We start from the raw sequence: 22,942 nt of genomic DNA, 5'->3' as shown, positions 1-22,942 counted from the left end.
CTGATAGTATACTTTGTGCTATGAGTTTCAAAGATGCTAATACATGTTCCTTACTGTATGTATAGTTACTGGTGACTATTTAAAATAGCAGTTCAGGGGTGCCTGGGGGGCTCGTCAGTTGAGTGGCTACCTTTTGCCCAGGTCATGATCTGAGGTCCTGGGATCGAGCCAGCAGGGAGTCTGCTTCTCTCTCTGCCCCTCCCTCCTACTCATGCTCTCTCTCTCTTTCTCAAATAAGTAAATAAAATCTTAAAATAAAAAATAAAAAAATAAAATAGCAGTTCAAGGGGTGCCTGGATGGCTCAGTCAGTTGGGCATTTGACTTTTGATCTTGGCTCAGGTCTTGATCTCAGGGTCATGAGTTCAAGCCCCACATTCGGCTCCACTGTGGGCGTGGAGCCTACCTACAAAATATATATATATATAGCAGTTCAGGAAGCAGGTCTACGTACTCTAAAGTGTTGGACTTAACTTACTTAGAATCTTCTGAGCCAGAAGATTTAAAGATGACCTTAAGAAGAGGAGTGCCTGGGCGGTGCAGTTGGTTAACTGAATGACTCTTGGTTCCAGCTCCGGTTGTGATCTCGGGGTCTTGAGATCGAGCCCCTCGGCCTGAGACACTCTCCCTCTGCCCCTCCCCACTGCTCTCTCTCTCAAAAATAAATAAATAAATCTTTTTAAAACAACAACAACAAAAACAAAAACAAAAAGGAGAAGAGACTGCAACATTCATGCAAAATTTTTGACGCACATTTACAAGTTACAGTGTTCCTATAGCCCAGAACCATAATGCATACTACATTGTTGAAGTCTTTTGTTTATTCATAACAAACTAAATATGCTCTTAATTTAATAATACTACCATATCAAACCAACAATCCTAATTTTATTTTTTAAATTAAATAAATAAAATAAAGCATATTCTAACACAAGAAATTATCCAATATAAATTCTTGCCCCATAACATTTCCAGCTTCATTAAAAACTCCTCAGCACATGAAAGGTCCTTAAAAGGATCCACAGTGAAAATTCAACAACCAGAGTCCAAAGCTCCTGGAGATGGTGACTTTCACATACTTCTAAAATGGCAATCAAATGTCTAGTTGTGTGCAAAGTCTTGGCCTGGCATCTGAGGTTCTTCCTCTAGGATTTACACTCCTTTTAAATACAATAAGTAAAAATAGGCCTTTGATCCTTCATAAAGGTGATGTATAATTTCAACATTTTTATATTCACCTAAATAAGAATTAACACAAAGTAACGTGATATTCTCTTTACAAAATAATAATAATGCTAATAACTGCACAGTGTAACTTCTGACTGTAATTTAGAAAAAAATATGGGCATCATAATTATCCAAATTTTTAGATTTATTTCACTTTAACTTGATGTTTTATATATATTTATATAATACAAAATATAAAATAAATATATTTATGTTACTAAATTATAGCATATAAGTATTACATGAATATTTTAAGCACAAAAATTATATTATAAAATTATAATAACATGAATATTATAATATAAATATTTTAAAATATAATATATATGTCTTTTGCATTCACCTGGCATAGTATCTTTGGAAATTCCTCCACAAGTCAGTTCAAACCAATGTGAAACTTGATGATATTTAACCTGTATTTATTCATTTGTCAGAGAATTATAACTATGCTAATATAAAAATAAAACTTGTCAGGCGCCTAGGTGGCTCAGTGGTTAAGCAGTTGCTTCAGCTTAGGTCATGATCTCAGGGTCCTGAGATCAAGCCCCACATCAAGCCCCACATCAGGCTCCCTGCTCAGTGGGGAGTCTGCTTCTCCCTCTTCCTCTGCTGGTCCCCCTGCTTGTGCTCTCTCGCTCATGTTCTTTCTCTCAAATAAATAAATAAATAAAATAAAAATAAAATTGTTTCCAATGGTTTACACTGAAGAAAAAGTACAAACATTAAACGTCTCATTTTATAGCTTAGTGCTTCTCAGGTGCAAGGGCCCAGTCAGGCCAAGACCCTGATCTGGAGTTGTCTATGCTGTGCTGGAACAAGGCAGGTAAAGCTCAGTGAGCACTGCTACACCTCATGCGATTGCAGAGAAATGCGCTCACAGCCAAAGGAAATGAAAACAAGGTTCTGTTTTCCACAGAGACAAAAATGAAGAATAAAAAAGTTAATTCTAAAAATCATGATAGTATTTCACAGTGAGGAGAAGGCACATTCATCACTGCTGATGGCAGTGTAATTAGTAAAAAGGCTTGCTTGATGGATTTCTTCTCCACATTTGTCAGGAGTTAGAGAAATGCTCATCTCTTTGACCCTGGATTTTCTCTGTGGGGTCCTAGGATAGTGTCAAGGAAGAAGAAAGGCCTGAGGTGACATAACTTCCTTAATAACTAGTTCAAAATGACAAAAATAATTAAGTAACTTGTGACATGTCTATGTCATGGAACATGCAGTTATTAACGTGAATACCATGTAGTTTATTTTTTTTAACTTAAGGTCTGTGATTGAAAATGAAAAGAAACTTTTTTCCTTTCCACAATGCTCAGCATTGTGTGTGTGTTGGAGGGGAATAAATACAATGAAAATACTTCTTTTACTAGAAGATAAAATCCTTTGCCAATATCTCTACATATTTCCTTTATACTTATCATCTTTCTACTAAAATATATGTATTTAAAAAAACTTTATAGGGGCGCCTGGGTGGCTCAGTCAGTTAAGCATCTGCCTTCAGCTCAGGTCATGATCCCAGGGTCCTGGGATCGAGCCCCGCATCAGCCTCCCTGCTCGGCGGGGGGCCTGTTTCTCCCTCTCCCACTCCCCCTGCTTGTGTTCCCTCTCTCGCTGTGTCTCTCTCTGTCAAATAAATAAATAGGGGCGCCTGGGTGGCTCAGTCGTTAAGCGTCTGCCTTCAGCTTGGGTCATGATCCCAGGGTCCTGGGATCGATCCCCACATCGGGCTCCCTGCTCAGCGGGAAATCTGTTTCTCCCTCTCCCACTCCCCCTGCTTGTGCATGTGTGCACACTCTCTCTAATAAATAAATAAATAAAATCTTTAAAAAAAATACATGTGCTATTGGGGTGCCTGGGTGGCTCAGTAGGTTAAGCATCCAACTCTTGATTTTGGCTCAGGTCATGATCTCAGGGTCGTGGGATTGAGCCCCACATCGGGCTCCCTGCTCAGTGGGGAATCTGCTTCTCCCTCTCCCTCTGCCTGCCGCTCTCTTTGCTTGTGTTCACTCTCTCTCTGACAAATAAATAAAAAAATCTTAAAAAATAAATAAATAAACTTTATATGTATGTGTGTGTGTGGATGGATAGATGATGGCTAGATGGATGGATAGGTAGATGGATGGATGGACAGATACAAGTTTGTATGAGCTGGAAGTAAAGCAAACTGATTACCTCATAGAGGTGGGATATGTGAGGAGGTCAGGAGAGATTATTTTTTTTCTTTACACATCTCTTTATTTTTTATTTGTTATAACAAGTAAATATTACCCTTAGAATGGGGGGAAATTGAAATAAATTTTAAACGTAAGGAGGGGAATAAACAAGAACATTTTTTAATTTTAAGAAAAAATAAATTTGAAAAGAAAAGCAGTACTTACTACCACTAAACTGTACACTTAACATAGTTAAGATGCAATAAATGTAGGAGTGCATATGTCTTTTCAAATCAGTGTTTTCATTTTCTTTTAGGTAAATACCCAGTAGTGGGATTACTGGATCATACGATAGTTCTATTTTTAACTTTTGAGGAATCTTCACACTGTTTTCCACAGTGGCTGCACCAACTGTGCATGAGGGTTCCTTTTTCTCCACATCCTCACTAACACTTGTCATTTCTTATGTTTTTGATTTTAGCTATCCTGACAATGTAAAGTTGATATCTCATTGTGATTTTAGGTTGTATTTCTCTGATGATTAGTGATGTTGAGCATCTTTTCATGTGTCTGTTGGCCATCTATACATCTTCTTTGGAAAAATGTCTATTCAGGTTCTCTGCCCATTTTTTTAATTGGATTATTTGTTTTGGGTTGTTGTGTTGTGTGTGTGTGTGTGTGTGTGTGAGTTGTATAAGTTCTTTATATATTTTGGATATTAACCTCTTAGTAGATATATTATTTGCAAATGTCTTCTATTCACTAGGTTATCTTTTGTTTTGTTGATAGTTTCCTTCACTCTGAACCCCTATGTTTATTGCAGCATTATTTACAATAGGAAACAACCCAAGTATCCATCAATAGATGAATGGATAAATAAGATGTGGTATATATGCACAATGGAATATTACTCAGCCATAAAAAGAATGAAATCTTGCCATTTGCAACAACACGGATGGACCTAGAGGGTATAAACCTAAGTGAAATAAGTCAGAGAAAGAAAAATACCATATGCTTTCATTCATATATGGAATTTAAGAAACAAATGAATGAACAAAGGAAAAAAAAAGAGAGACAACCAAAAAACCGGACTTGTAATACAGAGGACAAAGTGGTGGTTGCCAGAGGGGGGTGGAGGAATGGGTGAAATAGATAAAATGAGATTAAGAGTACATGTATCTTGATGAGCACTGAGAAATGTATAAAATGGTTGAATCATTATATTATACACCTGAAACTAACACTGTGTTAATTATACTTGAAGTTTATGAAAGTTATTAAAAATGGTTAAGATGGTAAATTTAATATGTATTTTACCACAATAAAAAATTTTTTTAAAAAAAAAGAAATGATAATCATGCCTTAGGAATTTATAGCTAGCAAGCCTCTGAAGGATCCCTTTGATTTAGTTTTGCCATTCTTCCATAGCAAACATGTTTCCATTGTGCAGTAGTACTTAGCATTGTTAAACAATAGGAACACAGTAAATAGAACAATATGTTATCACGTGTTGTAACAACAATGATATTCTTAGGACATTAGTCAGTATCTCCAGATCTATTGAAACAGCTACTAGTAACATGGAGATATGCCTCTTTATCATTGAGCAAGAGTCATTTCATGTTTACCAGGGAATGGAAAGATCCAAGGTGTCTTCTTAAAAAAAAAAAAAAATGTCCAGGTTAGAAGGGCACAAGAACAAACCCTAAACCACCTAGCACATGGGATAATAACAGCCCACGTGTAGCCTGTGGTTGCTGTGTGCCAGGCACTGTTCCAAGGGTCTTCCATTCCTCATAGCATCCCTATGAAGCAGGTTCTATTATTTCCCCATTTTACAGGTGAGACACTGAAGTACAGAAATTGAGTAACTTCCCCAAGGCCTCACAGCTAGCAAGGGCAGGATGATGCCGGAGAACCCAGGAAGTGGATGCACAGACCGTCTCCCCTCCTGGAAACTTGTACAGGCAGCCTTTCCCTTCCATTGTATTTCCCCCTCTTAATGTGGCCCCTCTGCATAAACTGTGCTCCCCATGTCCCTGGATTTGCCCACACCGCCCTCCCACACACCCACAGCCTCCCATTCTCCTGCCATTTAAACCACACTTGTTCCCAGAAATTCTCCCCGAACACACAAGCCACAGGCGCAGCTTCTACCCTAAGCCCTGCAGGCACGCTCTGCCCAGCACTGCACTTCTCTGCCCAAGTCTCCCTCCCGGATCTGAATGTTAACGATTCAGGGCCCGTCCATATGTTCCATTCTCTAACATGGAGGGCTCATCAGACTCGGTCAGCACATCCCTCTCAATTTACCGATGAGGAAACAGAGGTCCAGAGGGGAGAAGACACTTGCCCAGAGCCCCCCAGCAGGTAAGGACTTGAATACCTCATTCATTCCAAGACTACTCTGACACTCCTCAGAGCCCAGTGGGGCCAGCACCCCATGGACGGTGAACAATGTTTTCAAATGAGTGAATAGTCGAGCTGGAGAGGTTCATCCCCTGGGATGCTGCTACCAGTTGGTTCCACAAGTTTACTGCCTCACAAGAAATGTATCAGCCTGGGAATTAGGTTGCCCCTCAGACGCAGGAGGGCTGTTGTGTCAGGCCAAAGAGGACAGAGTAGTCAAAAGACTTTGGAGCAAGGAGCAGAAATCCTCTTGCCCCGGCTCCAGCTGGGCAGGGCTGAGATCATAGCATCTCTGACCGGGACTGTATGGGGAAGGCAGCACTCCTGAAGCCCATCAAGGGCAACTCCACTGAGCCTACTGTCCTGGGGTGAATCTGCCAGCAAATCCAGCCCGTGTGACTGGATTTACCAGGATATGTCTGCATCTGTGTGCAGGCTCATATCCCTGTGTACTTCTGTGTCTTGGTGCATCTGAGAGTTTGCTGCAAAGGTGACCTTTTCCACAGCTGCCTGGGAGATGGGGTTTCTGGTTCTATATCCAAAGTATCTCTGCCTCATTTTGTGACCTTAAACAAGTCCTTCCTATCCACTTCAAAGCAGACACCTGCCATACCTGGTTGAATCACAGCCCCTAAGGAAGGGGCTCTGAGTGAACAACACTAGCTCTGCATCCAAGGAAACTGGTCCTGTGCCAAGCTTTCCAGGGGAGGCAACATAAAATTCAGTCAATTTATCTCCCATCACCAAAAGTGTTTAGGGGCCGGGTGGGGGAGGAAATGGACACTTATTAAGCACAAGAAATGGAGGAGAGAGGCCTTTGTGTGGGCTGGAGAAGTTAAGAAAGGATGGGGGGCTTCTTGGAGGAGGTGGAGCCTGAGTTGGGTATTGGGAAAGGGTAGACAGAGCATTTTGGGTAGGGATCAGTGTACAGGAAAGACATGTGAGAAAGGTGTAAACAAGGGACAGTGACGATGCTGACCTGGCTAGGGTGAGGGGACAGGGAAGCCTATGGAAGCAGTTGGAGCTGAGACCCCAGAGAACCAAGTTGTAAAGCTCTGGCCACCGGGCTGAGCCATTTGCACTGTCCCTGGTGGGCAATGGGAGATGGGCAGGGCAGTAAACCGAGTAGATAGAGCATGGCCCAAGAATTCCCAGGGTCCTTATAGCTCTGGCTTTCTCCCTCTTGAAGGCTGCTGTCCTAGCCCACAGAAAACACACTGAAGTTTCTGCATGAAAATGGATGAGAATGCATCTGTCCTTAAGACTGGGGACCTCTGGTCAGGAGGGAAACCAGCCCACAGACTCTGCGGACAGCACTGAGGCCTGACATGCTGACCTTCAGGTGAGAGAGCCCAACATTCCTCTGCTGTCTTCTTGCCTTGGGTCCTATCTTCCTCCCTACCTCACTCCACTGTGCCTTACAGTGGTAGGGAGGAAGAAGCCACATGTTGGCTCTCCCCACCTACAAAGCACCTTTCTCTGCCTTCACATTCTCTCCCCCTGCCTGATATCTTCTTCCCAACCCCAGTTCCAACCTCACCTCTTCTTTGGAATCTTGCCTGGATCAGCCAATCACGGGAAATTACTCCTACTTTGTTCATACAGTTAGTGTAGTGCTTATTATTATGCGTGGCTGGAGATCAAGGACAATGGCTGACCTACCTTTATGATCCTAGAGACCAACACAAAGCCTGACCCAAAGCAGGTACTCAACAGATAGGTGTGAAGTGTACAGTTGAGCTGTTATACTGCTCCCAGGGACTCCACACAGCCCAACCGCACCAAGACCACTGTGTCCAATTCCAGTTGAGAAACACATTGACAGGAGGCATCTTTGAGCTTGCCGAGTAGACACCATGAGCAAAGCTCACCCTCCCCAGTTGAAAAAATTCATGGACAAGAAATTATCATTGAAATTAAATGGTGGCAGACATGTCCAAAGAATATTGCGGGGGTTCAATCAGTTTATGAAATCTTGTGATAGATGAATGTGTGGAGATGGCAACTAGTGGGCAACAGAACAATACTGGATGGTGGTAATACGAGGACATAGTATCATCATGTTAGAAGCCTTGGAGTGAGTATAAATAATGGATGTGTTCATCAGAAGAAATCAACTGCTTCTACATGTCCTCTCCATAGTACCTATTTTACTACAATATAAAAATCAGGTCATGTGCATTTTCATATTGAACTTTTTTGTTAAATAAACTTTTATAATAGTTAAAAAAAAAAAAAAAAAAAGCACATTGACAAAGCAGAGAGTGACCAGAATGGAAAAGGACCTGGAAATTAGGTCCTATAAGAAAGAAGCTAAGGCACCAGGGGCATTTGGGTTGGAGAAAAGAATACTTAGTAGACTTAGGATGGGTTTTTTGAACACTGTGTGAAAAGCTGCAGAGAAAGGAGATTAGGCATTTAACCCCCAGTGGTCAAAACTGTGATCACTTATAGAAGTTACAGCGAAGCATGTTTCAGCTGAGATTAAGAAAAACATCTTTAAATAACTACAGTGGACTGGATTGCTTCTAGTAGCCTCAGGGAAGAGGGAGAGGGCATCAGAAGTTGACAGAAAGGGAACTAACATCTACTAAGCAGTCATTCTCTGCTACATGCTTATACATACATTACCTCATTTAATCTTGACATCAACCATGCAGAGAGGAATCATTAGTATTTCCATTTTATAGATGAAGAGAGTGGGGATGAAATGAAGGTGGGTCTATGTTTACAAAGCCAATCAGGATTAAAACCCAGGTGCCTCTAACTACAAAGCCAGTGACCTTTCCTCTACATCCCACAGCTGCCCACTTGGAGGTGGGGAGGGAAGTCAGGGGCTCTGTAGAGCCCTGCAACTCACAAGGGGATGGATGGGAGAGGTGCCATGTCCTGGCTCTTCAACACTTTGGCTCTATGCTGGGGGAAGGGGTGGAGTTGGCATAAGCAGATGACTCCCTGGGATAGCCAATGGGTGACAGTGATAGAAAAGCAGAAAAAATGAAAAAATAGACTATAGGCTATACCTGGGGCTTCTCCTGGAAAGCGACAAGAGTAGACATTGCAGTTTGCCCATCATCTCCTCTCTTTCACCTTCCCTTCCCTCTTTTTTCTCTTATTGTTCTTTAAAAAGCTTCATTCAACAAATACTGCTTGGGTGAACTTTGTGTTTAGGCCACTGGCAAGACAGAAAACAAGCACAGTGTCTTCTTGCAAGGAACGTCCCTGCTAAGAACTCACTGAGTCTACTCTCTGGGATCTCATCAGAGCCTGGCCCTCTTACCTGGCAAAGCAGGAATAGACTAGGCCAGTAATAGAACATTTATAGAAACTTTGGAGCAATGGGAGAAAATGTGTTTTAAGGAAGAAATTGAGTGGGGAACAAAATGAGTGCCTTGTTTCTGAGATCACTGAAGTCACTTGGTTAATTGAGAAACTTTGAAGTCAGCTGAGGTCAGAGCAAAGACAAACCTTGGCCCAGTATCATATGTGGATTTCACCTTCTTCATTCCATACCTCCTCTACCAACAATCCCGCACCACCTCTTCCCCTGTCTGGATGCCTCCCCATCCCACACCATAACATGTCTGTAGTATAAAACCCTATTCATTCTCCAAGACCCGGTTCAAATCCCATCTCTTCTTTAAATTCTTCCCAGACTCCTCTGGCAGAATAATTTGTTCCCATGTGGTTCATAAAATTAGTAAACTATGAAACACTGCAAGCTGCCCTAGGTCAGACTGTGGGCAAAAGCTAAGACTCACCCTGTTCCCCACAGTCCCTAGCACAGGGGTCAGCAAACTACGTCTTACAGGCCAAATCTGCCCCCTCTGACTGTTCTGTAAATAAAATTTTATTGGAACATAGCCATTGCCACTCGTGTACATATTATCAATGGCTGTTTTCATGCTACAATGGCAGAGCTGAATACTTGCAACAGAGACTGTATGGTCCACAAGCCTAAAATGTTTACTCTAAGATCCCTGACAGAAAAGTTAATAATTCCTGAGTTAGCACATAATATGTGGTGAATAAATGAATGGCAAATGCCGTAAGGTGTTTTATGAAGAAACCTCAACTGGTATTCAGATGTCTGGGTCCCAATTCTGCCCCAAATACTTGTTTGACTAAGCAAATAATGGTAGATGATAAGTACATAGATAGCAGATAGGCAGATAGGTAACAGTTTTGTGTGCTGGGTGGTGTGCTAAGTATTTTAAATTTCTTTTCTTTCTTTTTTATTATGTTCAGTTAGCCAACATCTAGTACATCATTAGTTTTTGTTGTAGTGTTCAATGATTCATTAGTTGCGTATAGCACCCAGTGCTCATCACAACACATGCCCTCCTTAATATCCATCACCCGGTTACCCCATCCCCCACCCACCTCCCCTCTGTAACCCTCAGTTTGGTTCCTGGAGTCCAGACTCTCTCATGGTTTGTCTCCCTCTCTGATTTCTTCCCATTCAGTTTTCCCTCCCTTCCCCTGTGGTCCTCAGCGCTATTCCTTATGTTCCACATATGAGTGAAACTATATGATAATTGTCTTTCTTTGCTTGTCTTACTTCACTTAGCATCATCCCCTCCAGTTCCATCCATGTCTATGCAAATGGTGGGTATTCATCCTTTCTGATGGCTGAGTAATATTCCATTGTGTATATGAACCACATCTTCTTTATCCATTCATCTGTTGAAGGACATCTCCTTTCACAGTTTGGCTATTGTGGACATCGCTGTTATCAACGTTGGGATGCATGTGCCCCTTCTTTTCACTACATCTGTATCTTTGGGGTAAATAGTAGTGCAATTGCTGGGTTGTAGGGTAGCTCTATTTTTAACATCTTGAGATACCTCCATACTGTTTTCCAGAGTGGCTGCACCAGCTTGCATTCCCACCAACAGTGCAAGAGGGTTCCCCCTTCTCCACAACCTCGCCAACACTTTTTTTTCCTGTCTTGTTAATTTTTGCCATTTTAACTGTTGTAAGGTGGTATCTCATTGTGGTTTTGATCTGTATTTCCCTGATGGCTAGCGATGTTGAACATTTTTTCATGCGTCTGTTAACCATTTGTGTATCTTCTTTGGAGAAGTGTGTTAAATTTCTTTTCCACTTTATCTTCACAACCAACTTCAGGGGTAGCTAATAGTATTTTCCTCAATGAAAGAAGAAAAAACTGGGGCTCAGAGAGGTCACACCTGAGCAGGTTAAACGCATAATCTCTACCTGAGTGGTAGAGACAGGTGTCAAAATCAGATCTGATCTACTCCCAGCTTGAAACTACGAACGACCTCAGGACACCCTTCTGAGATTCAGTTTCTTCATGAAATGGGTGGGCAGTGTGGTTTCCAAGCCTTTCTAGCAAGCGGAAATTTAAAAATAGGACATGGAACCCCGACATGCTGAAGCCTACCTAGAGGTGCCAGAACTTAGGCCTGCTCCTCATCTGTCCTCTCAGCACCCCCGCCTGTCCGGCTACTCCATGGCCCCGGCCAACCTCACGTCAGCCCCAGAGTTCCTCCTCCTCGGCCTGGTGGATGGAACAGACATCCACCCCGCTGCTCTTCCTGCTCTTCCTTGGTGTCTACCTGCTCAGTGCGCTGGGCAACCTGACGATGGTGGTGGTGGTGAGGTCGGATGGGGCCCTCAGCTCCCCTATGTACTATTTCTCGGGTCACCTAAGCCTCGTGGACGTCTGCTTTACCACTGTCGCTGTCCCCAGACTGCTGGCCGGCCTGCTGCACCCTGGCCAGGCCGTGTCCTTCCAGGGATGCTTTGCCCAGATGTACTTCTTCGTGGCTCTGGGCATCACCGAGAGCTACCTGCTGGCAGCCGTCTGTCGCCCCCTGCATACGGGGCGGTCCTGACGCCCGGGCGCTGCGCCGCGCTGATGGCCGCGTCCTGGGCGGGGGCCCACCTGCACTACCTGAGGCACACGCTGCTCATCTCGGCGCTCTCCTACCCGTGCCCCGCCCCTGTGCGCCACTTCTGTGACATGACAGTGATGCTGAGCTTGGCGACTTTGGACACGGCGGCCGCCGAGGCTGCCATCTTCTCTGAGGGCCTGGCCGTGGTGCTCACCCCGCTGGTCCTCGTGTCGCTCTCCTACGCTCGCATCCTCTTCGCCGTGCTGGGAGTGCTGTCAGCCGGGGGCCGGCGCCGCGCCTTCTCTACCTGCGGGGCCCACCTGGTGGTGGTGTCGCTCTTCTTCGGCTCCGTCCTTTCCGTCTCTTTCCGCCCGTCGTCTGCCTACTCAGCCGGCTACGACCGCCTGGCCAGCGTGGTCTATGCGGTGCTCACGCCGACCTTGAACCCTTTCATCTACAGCCTTCGCAACAAGGAGGTCCAGGGCGCCCTAAAAAAGGAACTCAGATGGAGGGCTGCGTCCCAAGAGTTGTGAGGGCAGGTCCTGATTAACAGGCATTTCAATAATAAGAACGATTACAAAAGAACCTCTCCCCCCTTTTCTAGTTTTGCAAAGCACTAGCAATTTTGATCCCACAGCATCTTATTTCTGGTTAAATTAAGTGTGGTCAGCAGCAACCTAGTGGATGGAGAGGAAACCCGAGAAGCAGTGAAGATGGAATAAGGTTCTTAAAAAGAGGGTTTGTTTTTTTTTGTTTTTTTTTTTTAGGTGGAGAGGGTGCTGCATTGTAGACCACACCATCTTCAGACTCTTTCCTGGAAACTTCAGGAGAGATCTAGTTTTTATAAAATTTTTAAAAATTCTATTCCCTAGATAATATATATCCATCATTTTCATGGCAGGAACTCAAAAATAGAAATAAAGATAAAATTCTCCTTGATGATCACTCAATCCAACCTCCACTCCCATCCCAGTTACCAGCTCAATACCTCCTCCACCTTTCTCTCCCTGCTTTTGACACATAAATAGTATCACTCTCTACATATTATTTTGTAATTTCTCTTTTCATGAAATAGTAGTCTAGGAGATCTTTTCTTATCCCTACAAATAGAACTTCTTCATTTTTATCTTCATGGTGTACTGTGATATTCCACAGTTTAACCTGTCTCTTATTGATAGTTATGCTTTCCCAATGTTTCACTATTACAATGGTGTGATATCCTTGTAATAAAAATAATAAAAGATAACATTTAGTGAGGACTTGCAATGTGCCAGGTACTGTCCTAACTGCTCTACGCATATGTTTCCTTTAAACCTCACGAGATTCCAGGAGGAATATATTGTTATTCTCATTGCACAAGAGAGGAAACAGGCTTAGAGAAACCAATTCTGTTAGACTCAGCAATCTTCTATCTGGTTCTGAGCTCTGACTTGAGCTGCTGCTACACAACCTCCTCACTCATTATCCTGATAACCTCTGGAGACACACTCGCTCTCAACTCCATCTGGGCTCCATCAGTGTGTGTAAGAACTTTTCTGATCTTCATGGCCCAACATGGTTGAGAAGATTCGCGTTTGTGTGCATGTTGAGGTAGAGGTAGAATTTTAGACACTCTTCCTTAGACCAGCCATGTCGTGGTATGGCTGCCCCATGTAGTGGTGGGCCCTTCTGCAAAGTGCCTTCTCCCAAAGTACCACCAAACAGGTTGGGAAAGTTCACTATGCCCTCCAATATCCAAAACTATTTGAATATTCTATAATCCCCTCCACTTGGTTATTGAAGGATAAAGAGCAGGACCTCACACTAACATCTGAACTCTCCTTAGAATAACTATTATTTTACATTTTTCTTGAAATGGTATTCAATGCAATTAGAAAAGAGAAATAATAGAACTATTTGAAAAAAAAATTCATACTTATCAATACTGATATTAGCTTTGATTGTGTATCTTCAGTACCGAGATATTTAACTGAAAATCCTTATTAGAAAAAATAAGAGAATTTAATAAGGTAGACTATTATAAAATTGATATACAAAACAATCAGTAACTCTTCTATGTACAAAAAATTACTTGTCTAAAAACACACTAGTGACCCCCCAACATTTTTTTAAAATGTAAAATACCTAGGACTAAATGTAGAAAGTAATATACAGTAATATGCCAAATTAAGAAATCTACAGAATTCAACTGAGAAATGAAAACTTGGAGTAAGTGGAAAGATATTTGTTATTTATAGTTTGTAAGACAACTGTATAAAATAGCCAACTCTAATTCATAAATCAATGTAATAATTCAATGTAACTCCAGTTAATTTCCCAATAGATTTTTTTAAATTATAATTTAACAAAATAGATCTAAAACATATCTGAAAGGATAAATGTGTCAGGAAAGTTTTGGAAGAGAAGAATATAGAGGAGGGCTTGTCACATAAGGTACTTAACATGTACTGTTATAGGATAACATCGATATAATAAGTCCAGAAATGAATAAAATATAATAATATAATAAGGAGGTATACATGAGCCTTAAACATTGTAAAGGCAGTTTTTCACGTCCGTGAAGGTGAAGACAAATCACTTGCTGAGGAATGGGAGAAGAGAAAAGGGGCAGTTGCCCTTAAACAAAATTTTAGGTGGATCAAAGATAGAGATGTAGAAACTAAAACTGTACAAAAACTAGAAAAAATAATGAGGTAATAATAATAATAATAATTTGGGGATCGAAAAGCCCTTTCCAAGCATGTCAAAGAAAAAATATATATCATGAAAGTAAGAATCAACTTACTTGTCTACTTTGAAGTTTATGATCTTAGTAACGGAAAAATACATCACTACCAAAGTCAGAAGTTGAATAACAGACTGCGGGAAATGTGGTTTATGACATAGATATAGTGGCACCATAAGAAAAAAGAAAATTGACTTAAGGCAAAGGACATGCACAAATTACATGCCAAAGGAACAGTTAATCAATATAAAGAGATGTTTGACCTCACTGATATGTATAGAAATTCAATTTAAAAATAGTAAATCTCAGTGTACCTGGGTGGCTCAGTAGGTTAAGCAGCCAGCTCTTGATTTTGTCCCAGGTCATGATCTCAGGGTCCTGAGAAGGAGCCCTGTCTTGGGCTCCACGCTCAGTGAGGAGTCTGCTGGAAATTCTTCCTCTGCCCCTCCCCCTGCTCGTGTTTTTTTTTTCCTCTCTCTCTCTCAAATAAAGCAATCTTTAAAAAAAAATAGTAAAATCTCATGTTTTGATATCAGGTTGATAAATATTTGGAGAATAAAAAATCCAGTGTTGGGAACATGTAAAGAAACAGCCATGCTCATTCACTTTTAGGAGTATACCTTAACAGAATTCCTTGGACACAATTTGGCAACTTCTACCCAATTATAACATGTTTTTGATATAGTAAACCCATTTCTAAGAATGTGTCCTTAGAATCAAACCACAAGTCCACAAGAAAACATATGGACCAGGCAATAAAATTGAAGTATTGTTCAAAGTAATAAAAAACTGAAAACAACCGAGATTATTTAAATAAGTTACAGTAAATGCATCCATTCAACAAAACACTATACAGTCTATGTCTTTATATGAAATGATGAATTCAAAATATATTTTATTCAAAATATATTTTACATAACAGCATGAAAAAATGGTATGCATAATTTAGTCTTATTTATTACATGCAAAGTTAGTCTGTGCATAGAAAATATCTATGCATATAGAATATTCCCCAGTTCTGGGGAGAGCAGAACTTTGGGGGACCCTCACATTCTCACTTTATTATTTGTTTCTTTATTGTTTGGATAATTTTCAATGAGAATGTATTCTTTTTTTTTTTAATTTTTTTTTTATTTGACAGAGAGAGACACAGCGAGAGAGGGAACACAAGCAGGGGGAGTGGGAGAGGGAGAAGCAGGCTTCCCGCGGAGCAGGGAGCCCGATGCAGGGCTCGATCCCAGGAGCCTGGGATCATGACCTGAGCCGAAGGCAGATACTTAATGACTGAGCCACCCAGGTGCCCTGAATGTATTCTTTTTGTAATTAATAAAAATTTTTGAAGAAGAAATGAAGTCAAAGTTGGCATTATTAGGAAGACTTTTTTTAAAAGGTGAGATTTTTTTTAAGGCACACATTAATTTCAAGAAACATATGAAAATGCATTCAAATAAAATCAATTACTATTCTACATCTAGCAAGTACAAGACATAACTCATCACTGAAGAGATTAGAGAGCACCTGTCTTCAAGACATTTATAATATACCTCATAAGAAAAGAAGTAAACAAAGAAAGCTTCATATAATTTTAGCATAATATTTCAGAAGAAAAAATCTACTGGGGAGTCATAAATAGATTTTAATCCTTCTGTCACTATTTGTGCTACCTTAGGCTGTGTATGGGCTACCATTTTACTTCCTATAAATTAAACAATTCATAACAGAATCACATGGTTCATTCCATATCATATGATTTTAACTCAAAAGAGAAATTCTCATCCAAAATATAGATATTATCAAAAGAAGTAATCTGTCATTAACTGACAAGTGATGGATAAATCAAAAAAGAAATTTTAGAGTGTGGTCATTAAAGAGGTGAATCAATCAACACCTGAAATGAAAATTAAGAACTGAATAGGTTAGCAAGTGAAGAATGATGATCTTTGGAGAATAAAAAATTACAAAAGGATGTACATAATAAATCAGAAGATATTCCTCATGGAATAAACATATTTGGCAGAAGCAAAGCACTGAAGTGGCTGAGAAATCTGGATTTATTTCTTAGAGAATTAAGAACTACTGTACATTTTTTGTGTGTGTGCAGTAAACAGTAAGGTTAGAGTGGTATTTATTCAAATTTGAATAATAATTACTAAGTGTCCACTACATGTCAGTCTTGTGCTACATCACCCCCAGAAACTGTGGTAAACCCAAGAGGTACGATGGACCCACCACTAGTGACATATGGGAAAAACCCCAGAAGTGCTATCAGGGCTGCATTAGCTTGGGTACTACCAGACTTTAAGAATACTACTCATTGTCAATATTACATCTACTGTTTGAAAACATACTTTAATCTTTAGAGTCCCTGTCCCAAAGAAAGCTGAACTGTCCACTTTGAAAAGATTCTTCCCAAGGCTCCCTTTATGTCCTGATTCCTCAGGCTGTAAATAAAGGGATTCAGCATGGGGGTAATCACAGTGTACCTCACAGCCATGACAGTCTCCTTAACAGTAGAATTATTAGCTGATGGGCACAAGTAGAGACCAATAATTGTCCCATAGAACAGCGATACCACAGAGAGGTGGGAGCCACAGGTGGAGAAGGCCTTGCAGATGCCCCTGGCAGAAGGGACCTTGAGGATGGAGGACACAATTCGTGCATAGGATGAAAAGATCAACAGGAATGGAACAATTATGATTAGCCCTCCCAAAATAAAGATCACCATTTCATTTATCTGAATGTCAGAGCAGGCCAACTTTAGCAGAGCTGGTATGTTGCAGAAAAAGTGAGGGATCACATTATTAGCACAGAAAGACAGCCGAGCCATGAGCAAGGTGTGCAATAAAGAGATAAAAGTGGTCAGGATCCAGGACAACACCACCAGGGAGAGACAAAGCATGGGGCTCATGATGGCGGTGTAGTGCAAAGGGAAGCAGGTGGCCACATAGCGGTCATAGGCCATGGCCACCAGGAGGAAGCTCTCTAGGTTTCCAAAAAACAGGAAGAAGTACATCTGGGTCAGGCAGCCAGCATAGGGGATGGATGGGACTTGGCTCTGCATGTTCTGCAGCAATTTGGGCATTGTGACAGAGGAGAAGCAGAGGTCAGAGAAGGATAAATTGCTGAGAAACAAATACATGGGCGTGTGGAGGTGGGAGTCCAGGCGAATGAGGACAATGATGAGAAGGTTCCCCAGGATGGTGGTAACATACATGGCCAGGAACAGGGCACAGAACAGGTTTTGCTGATCTGAATCCATGGGCAGGCCCAGGAGGATGAATTCTGAGATGACAGTTTGGTTTCCCATTTTCATGTTGTTTTTGTTCTACCTTTTTAAAATTAAGAATAATCTGTATGAAAGTGTGAATATATATGTATGTGTGTATATATATGTACATATATCATATATGTGTAAATATATATATATATGTATATATATATACATATATATATATATACACTCCTGAGCTGCCTCTCCACCAGCTTTATCTGGAGCAAGGAGTGTGCAAAACCAAGTGGGGCTCTACCACCACATACCCATCAGCAGCTGCATCCTTCTCACTGCACTGCACCCAGCACTCCTACTCCAAAGAAAAGCCCATCTATTTGTCTGCCCACCCAGCTTACACACCCCCTCAACCACCCACCTCAGTGGTGTGGGGAAGGAGATGATGAGCCAAAACTGATCTGAGCCCATGTTCTGCACCTACCACAGCCTGGGGGCCGTTGAGAACCATGGGGAGATCCCCAAACTGCAGAATGACACGAAGGTCTGAGTTGCTGCAAATTAGAAGGCAGTAGACATTCTCTCATCATCAGCAGGCACTAGAACCCAGCCCCTAGAACGCCAGATCCAGTTCCTAACACTGGAACTACCAGAAAAATGGCCCTTCCACTTTAATTTCTTTGTTACTTAGATTAATACTACCCAATCCACATGAAAATCTTGTCTGTTCCCCTTTTAAGACTTAAAGAAAAAAAAAAAGATTTGATTGACCCGGGGGACATTAGTCAGAGAAGCAAGAGTTAGAAGGGAATAGGAATGAGATGGACAGCAGGGGAAGCAGCTGAGATTGGGAGGACCCCAGTGTCCCTAGACAGCATTTAAGTTCTGGGCCCTGGAGCCAGTCAATCTGGGATCACCTTACTACACCCATACCTGTACCATGACCTGGCCAAGAAACTTAACCTCCCTTAGTCAGAGTTCCCTAATCAGCTCAATAGGAACACAACAGTACCTAATTTATTCCGCCAAAGGAAGTCAAGACAAAGTGTGACATTGGTAAGACATACTACTATCATCGTTAAGTTATGTGATGAGGATGCAGTATTTTCCCAAGTACCCCTACCCTCATCTCCACCCACCTCACTACCACCCATGAGCACAGCACCTTGGTGCAAGTAGAGTAAGTGGAAAGGAGTATTATGGGGTGGAAGAAGCTACTGGCCCAGAAGGGACAAACATTTGGAACCCAAATAGTGAGGATTTCCTCTCAAGTTATGAGTTCAATCTATCCCTAGCTAAAGATACTAATATTAGGATAACTCGATGGAGGGTGAGGAAAACTGGCTTCATGGGAAGGGGCTCCCAAATGGTCTCTTACACTCTGTTTACCTCACCCCCAAGCAAAATATTTAGGAGGCCACAGGAATCAGACTCCATCATTTACTGGCCTGTGACCTTAGCAAATTGCCGAACTCCACCAGCAGTGAATCTTACCTACCTTGCAGAATTGCAGGTTTGGAATGATTGGCACTTGCAAAGTATAAAGTACTCCACGAACATACAATTTATTTGTTCCCACTAATAGCACGGGTGATTCCCAGTTACACTCAGAGATAAGAATCACTGTTGAGAGAGGAAAACAATGAGGCTGATGACTTCTAAATCATCCTGCAAGAGTTGTACTATATAACTATGGAATCTTAATTTAATCTGCGAAAGGGGATTTTGGAGTAACTCTTCTGAACTCCCTTCCAGCTTACCCAGCTTGTCTTAGTGTGGCTCCAGAGCCTGCTTCCTGTTTGTTACTTCCCCATCATGCATGTTCAGCTGGTCCCTGCCATTGTCTTCTGACTCCTCTCTTCTACAATGCTTTGACCCGTGGGATCCCTGGGTCCCAAAGAAACTTGTTAGTAACAAACTCAGTACTTGCCTCCACCCTTACTCCTGCACATTTCTTTTTCTTTTTTTAAAAATTTTATTATGTTATGTTAGTCACCATACAATACATCATTAGTTTTTGATGTGGTGATCCACGATCCATTGTTTTTGTATAACACCCAGTGCTCCATGCAGTACGTGCCCTCCTTAATACCCATCACCGGGCTAACCAATCCCCCCCCCCCGCTCTAAAACCCTGTTTGTTTCTCAGAGTCCATAGTCTCTCATGGTTCATCTCTCCCTCCAATTCCCCCCCCCATTTTTCCCTTCCTTCTCCTAGTGTCCTCCATGCTATTCCTTATGTTCCACAAATAAGTGAAACCATATGATAATTGACTTTCTCTGCTTGACTTACCTCACTTAGCATAATTTCCTCCAGTCCCATCCATGTTGATGTAAAAGTAGGGTATTCATCCTTTCTGATGGCTGAGTAATATTCCATTGTATATATGGACCACATCTTCTTTATCCATTCATCTGCACATTTCTCAGTACGTCATGTCCTGAGACAGAATTCTGGGTTTACTCTAAGTCTGATCTCAAGAAAGCTTTCCCCAGACATTACAGCCCACACTAATATCTCCCTTCTCTACCTTCTGCAATATCTGGCATCTACAACAGTTATCAGAGTCAAATACTGTAGCACTTGGTCACCATTGTTGTATGTTGTCCAGTGATTGCTTCCATATATACCAACCTTCTCTTCTCAGGTGGGCTTTAAGCTCTATGATAGCAAGCATTGATTTACCCAGGAAATCCTTAATCTATTAGTTCATTAATGCATTCCTTCTAGAAATATTTACTGAGTACCTACCATGTGCCCATGACTGTGGGAAAAAAAAAAACTGTGGCCAAGGTAGACATGGTTCCTGCCCTCAAAGACCTTATGCCTAGCTGGCAGACATGGCAACTAAACAAGCTACTATGAAGCATTACAAATGTTATCATAGGGGAAATATAAGATGTGATAAGAGTGCTTATTAAGGAGACCTAACCTTATCCATTAGGTCAAAGAAGAGATTTTTTTTAATGAAGTGTAAGCAGAATCTGAGGAGTTTTCCAGAAAAAGAAAATAAAAGTATCTAGAGAGGAAATAGTATATGAAAAAAATCAGAAGTGAGAGAGCCTGGAGCTTTTTAAAAGCAAAGAAAGTTCAGTGTGGCCGAGGTATAGTGCAGGTGCTAGGAAGCAGGCAGAAGATGGGGGTCATTGGGAAGGAGGGAAGGTGAGTGATTCAGTTTGGTGATTCCTCAAAAAGGTAAACATAGAATTGCCATATGATGATCCAGCAATTGCACTACTGGGTATTTACCCCAAAGATACAAAAGTAGGGACCCAAAAGGCTACGTGCACCCCGATGTTTATAGCAGCAATGTCCACAATAGCCAAACTGTGGAAAGAGCCAAGATGTCCATCAACAGATGAATGGATAAAGAAGATGTGGTATATATATACAATGGAATATTATGCAGCCATCAAAAGGAATAAGATCTTGCCATTTGCAATGATGTGGATGGAACTGGAGGGTATTATGCTGAGCGAAATAAGTCAAACAGAGAAAGACATGTATCATATGACCTCACTGATATGAGGAATTCTTAATCTCAGGAAACAAACTGAGGGTTGCTGGAGTGGGGGGTGGGGTGGGAGGGATGGGGTGACTGGGTGATGGACACTGGGGAGGGTATGTGTTCTGGTAAGCGCTGTGAATTGTGCAAGACTGTTGAATCTCAGATCTGTACCTCTGAAACAAATAATGCAATAGATGTTAAGAAAGAAAAGAAGAAGAAGAAGAATGTAGCAGGAGGGGAAGAATGAAGGGGAGGAAATCGGAGGGGGAGAAGAACCATGAGAGACGATGGACTCTGAAAAACAAACTGAGGGTTCTAGAGGGGAGGGGGTTGGGAGGATGGGTTAGCCTGGTGGTGGGTATTGAGGAGGGCACGTTCTGCATGGAGCACTGGGTGTTATGCACAAACAATGAATCATGGAACACTATATCTAAAACTAATGATGTAATGTATGGGGATTAACATAACAATAAAAAATTAAAAAAAAAAAAAAAGAATTGCCATATGATCCGGCAATTCCACTTCTTGGTATATACGTAATAAATTGAAGTACTAACAAATACTTGTACATGAATGTTCATAGCAGCACTAATCACAAGAGCCCCAATGTGGAAACCACCATCAGCTGATGACTGGATGAAAAAAAATGTGATGTATCCTTACAATGGAATATTTCTCAGCAATGAAATAAGCAAAGTACTGATACATACCATAATATGGATAAACCTTGAAAACATTACACCAATTAAAAAAAGGCAATCACAAAAGCAACATATGATACTATTTATATGAAATATCAAGAACAGGCAAATCCATAGAGACATAAAGTAAGTTGGTGATTGCTAGGGAAAAATGGGTAGTGATTGTTAATGAGATTTATTTGGGGGTAATGAAAATGTTCTAAAATTGATTATGGTGATGGCTGCAGAATTCTGAGTATATAAAAAATTAATTTTATACTTTAAATGGGTAAATGGTACAGTATGTGAATTATATGTTTACAAACATCTAATAAAAACTAAGTCTTTATCATTGGAGAAATTTGTATATAGATTGTATTAAATATATGTATATTAATGTTAAATTTCTTCTTTAAAAATTTTTTATTGTTATGTTAATCACCATACATTACAACATTAGTTTTTGATGTAGTGTTCCATGATTCATTGTTTGTGCATAACACCCAGGGCTCCATGCAGGACGTGCCCTCTTTAATATCCATCACCAGGCTAACCCATCCTCCCACCCCCCTCCCCTCTAGAACCCTCAGTTTGTTTCTCAGAGTCCATCGTCTCTCATGGTTCATCTCCCCCTCCGATTCCCCCCCTTCATTCTTCCCCTCCTGCTATGTTCTTCTTTTTTTTTTTTCTTAACATATATTGCATTATTTGTTTCAGAGGTACAGATCTGTGATTCAACAGTCTTGCACAATTCACAGCGCTCACCATAGCACATACCCTCCCCAGTGTCTATCACCCAGCCACCCCATCCCTCCCACCCCACCCCCCACTCCAGCAACCCTCAGTTTGTTTCCTGAGATTAAGAATTCTTCATATCAGTGAGGTCATATGATACATGTCTTTCTCTGATTGTGGATCAGCCATTTTAAAAAGAAGAAGAAAGGAAAGGAAAGGAGAGAAAGAAAGAGAGGGAGAGAGAGGGGGGATGGAGGTAATGAGGAAGGGAGAGAGAGAGTTTGATATGTGCTATAAATATGAATGAATGAAATATGAACAAATCTGAGCAACTGATGGAGTATAAGCAAAACAAACTAATTTGAAATTAAGCTTGTAGCTTTTGTTTTGAATGTCGCAGGCGTAATGACACAGGA

At 41.3% G+C, this 22,942-nt stretch overlaps 2 protein-coding genes across 2 annotated transcripts; one reads left to right on the top strand and one right to left on the bottom strand.

Annotated features, from left to right (window-relative positions):
* Positions 1-11,266: 11,266 nt before the first annotated feature.
* Positions 11,267-12,184, top strand: LOC118536169 (olfactory receptor 1L6). The gene is given in 3 exon segments (XM_078066440.1): positions 11,267-11,338; positions 11,340-11,634; positions 11,637-12,184. Coding segments are annotated over 3 exon segments (915 nt in total).
* A 4,548-nt stretch (positions 12,185-16,732) lies between these two features.
* On the bottom strand, positions 16,733-17,689 carry LOC118536168 (olfactory receptor-like protein DTMT). Its single transcript, XM_036092870.2, has one exon. It carries the CDS (start codon positions 17,687-17,689, stop codon positions 16,733-16,735), a length of 957 nt encoding a protein of 318 aa, XP_035948763.2.
* Between the last annotated feature and the right edge of the window lie 5,253 nt (positions 17,690-22,942).

This window comes from Halichoerus grypus, chromosome 2 (genome assembly GCF_964656455.1).
Source record: "Halichoerus grypus chromosome 2, mHalGry1.hap1.1, whole genome shotgun sequence".
Lineage (NCBI taxonomy): Eukaryota > Metazoa > Chordata > Mammalia > Carnivora > Phocidae > Halichoerus > Halichoerus grypus.
This window is presented reverse-complemented; position numbering and strand designations above follow the sequence as displayed.

Coding starts and splice junctions, on each gene's coding strand:
- LOC118536168 (XM_036092870.2), bottom strand. CDS start 17,689: ATGAAAATGGGAAACCAAACTGTCATCTCAGAATTCATCCTCCTGGGC.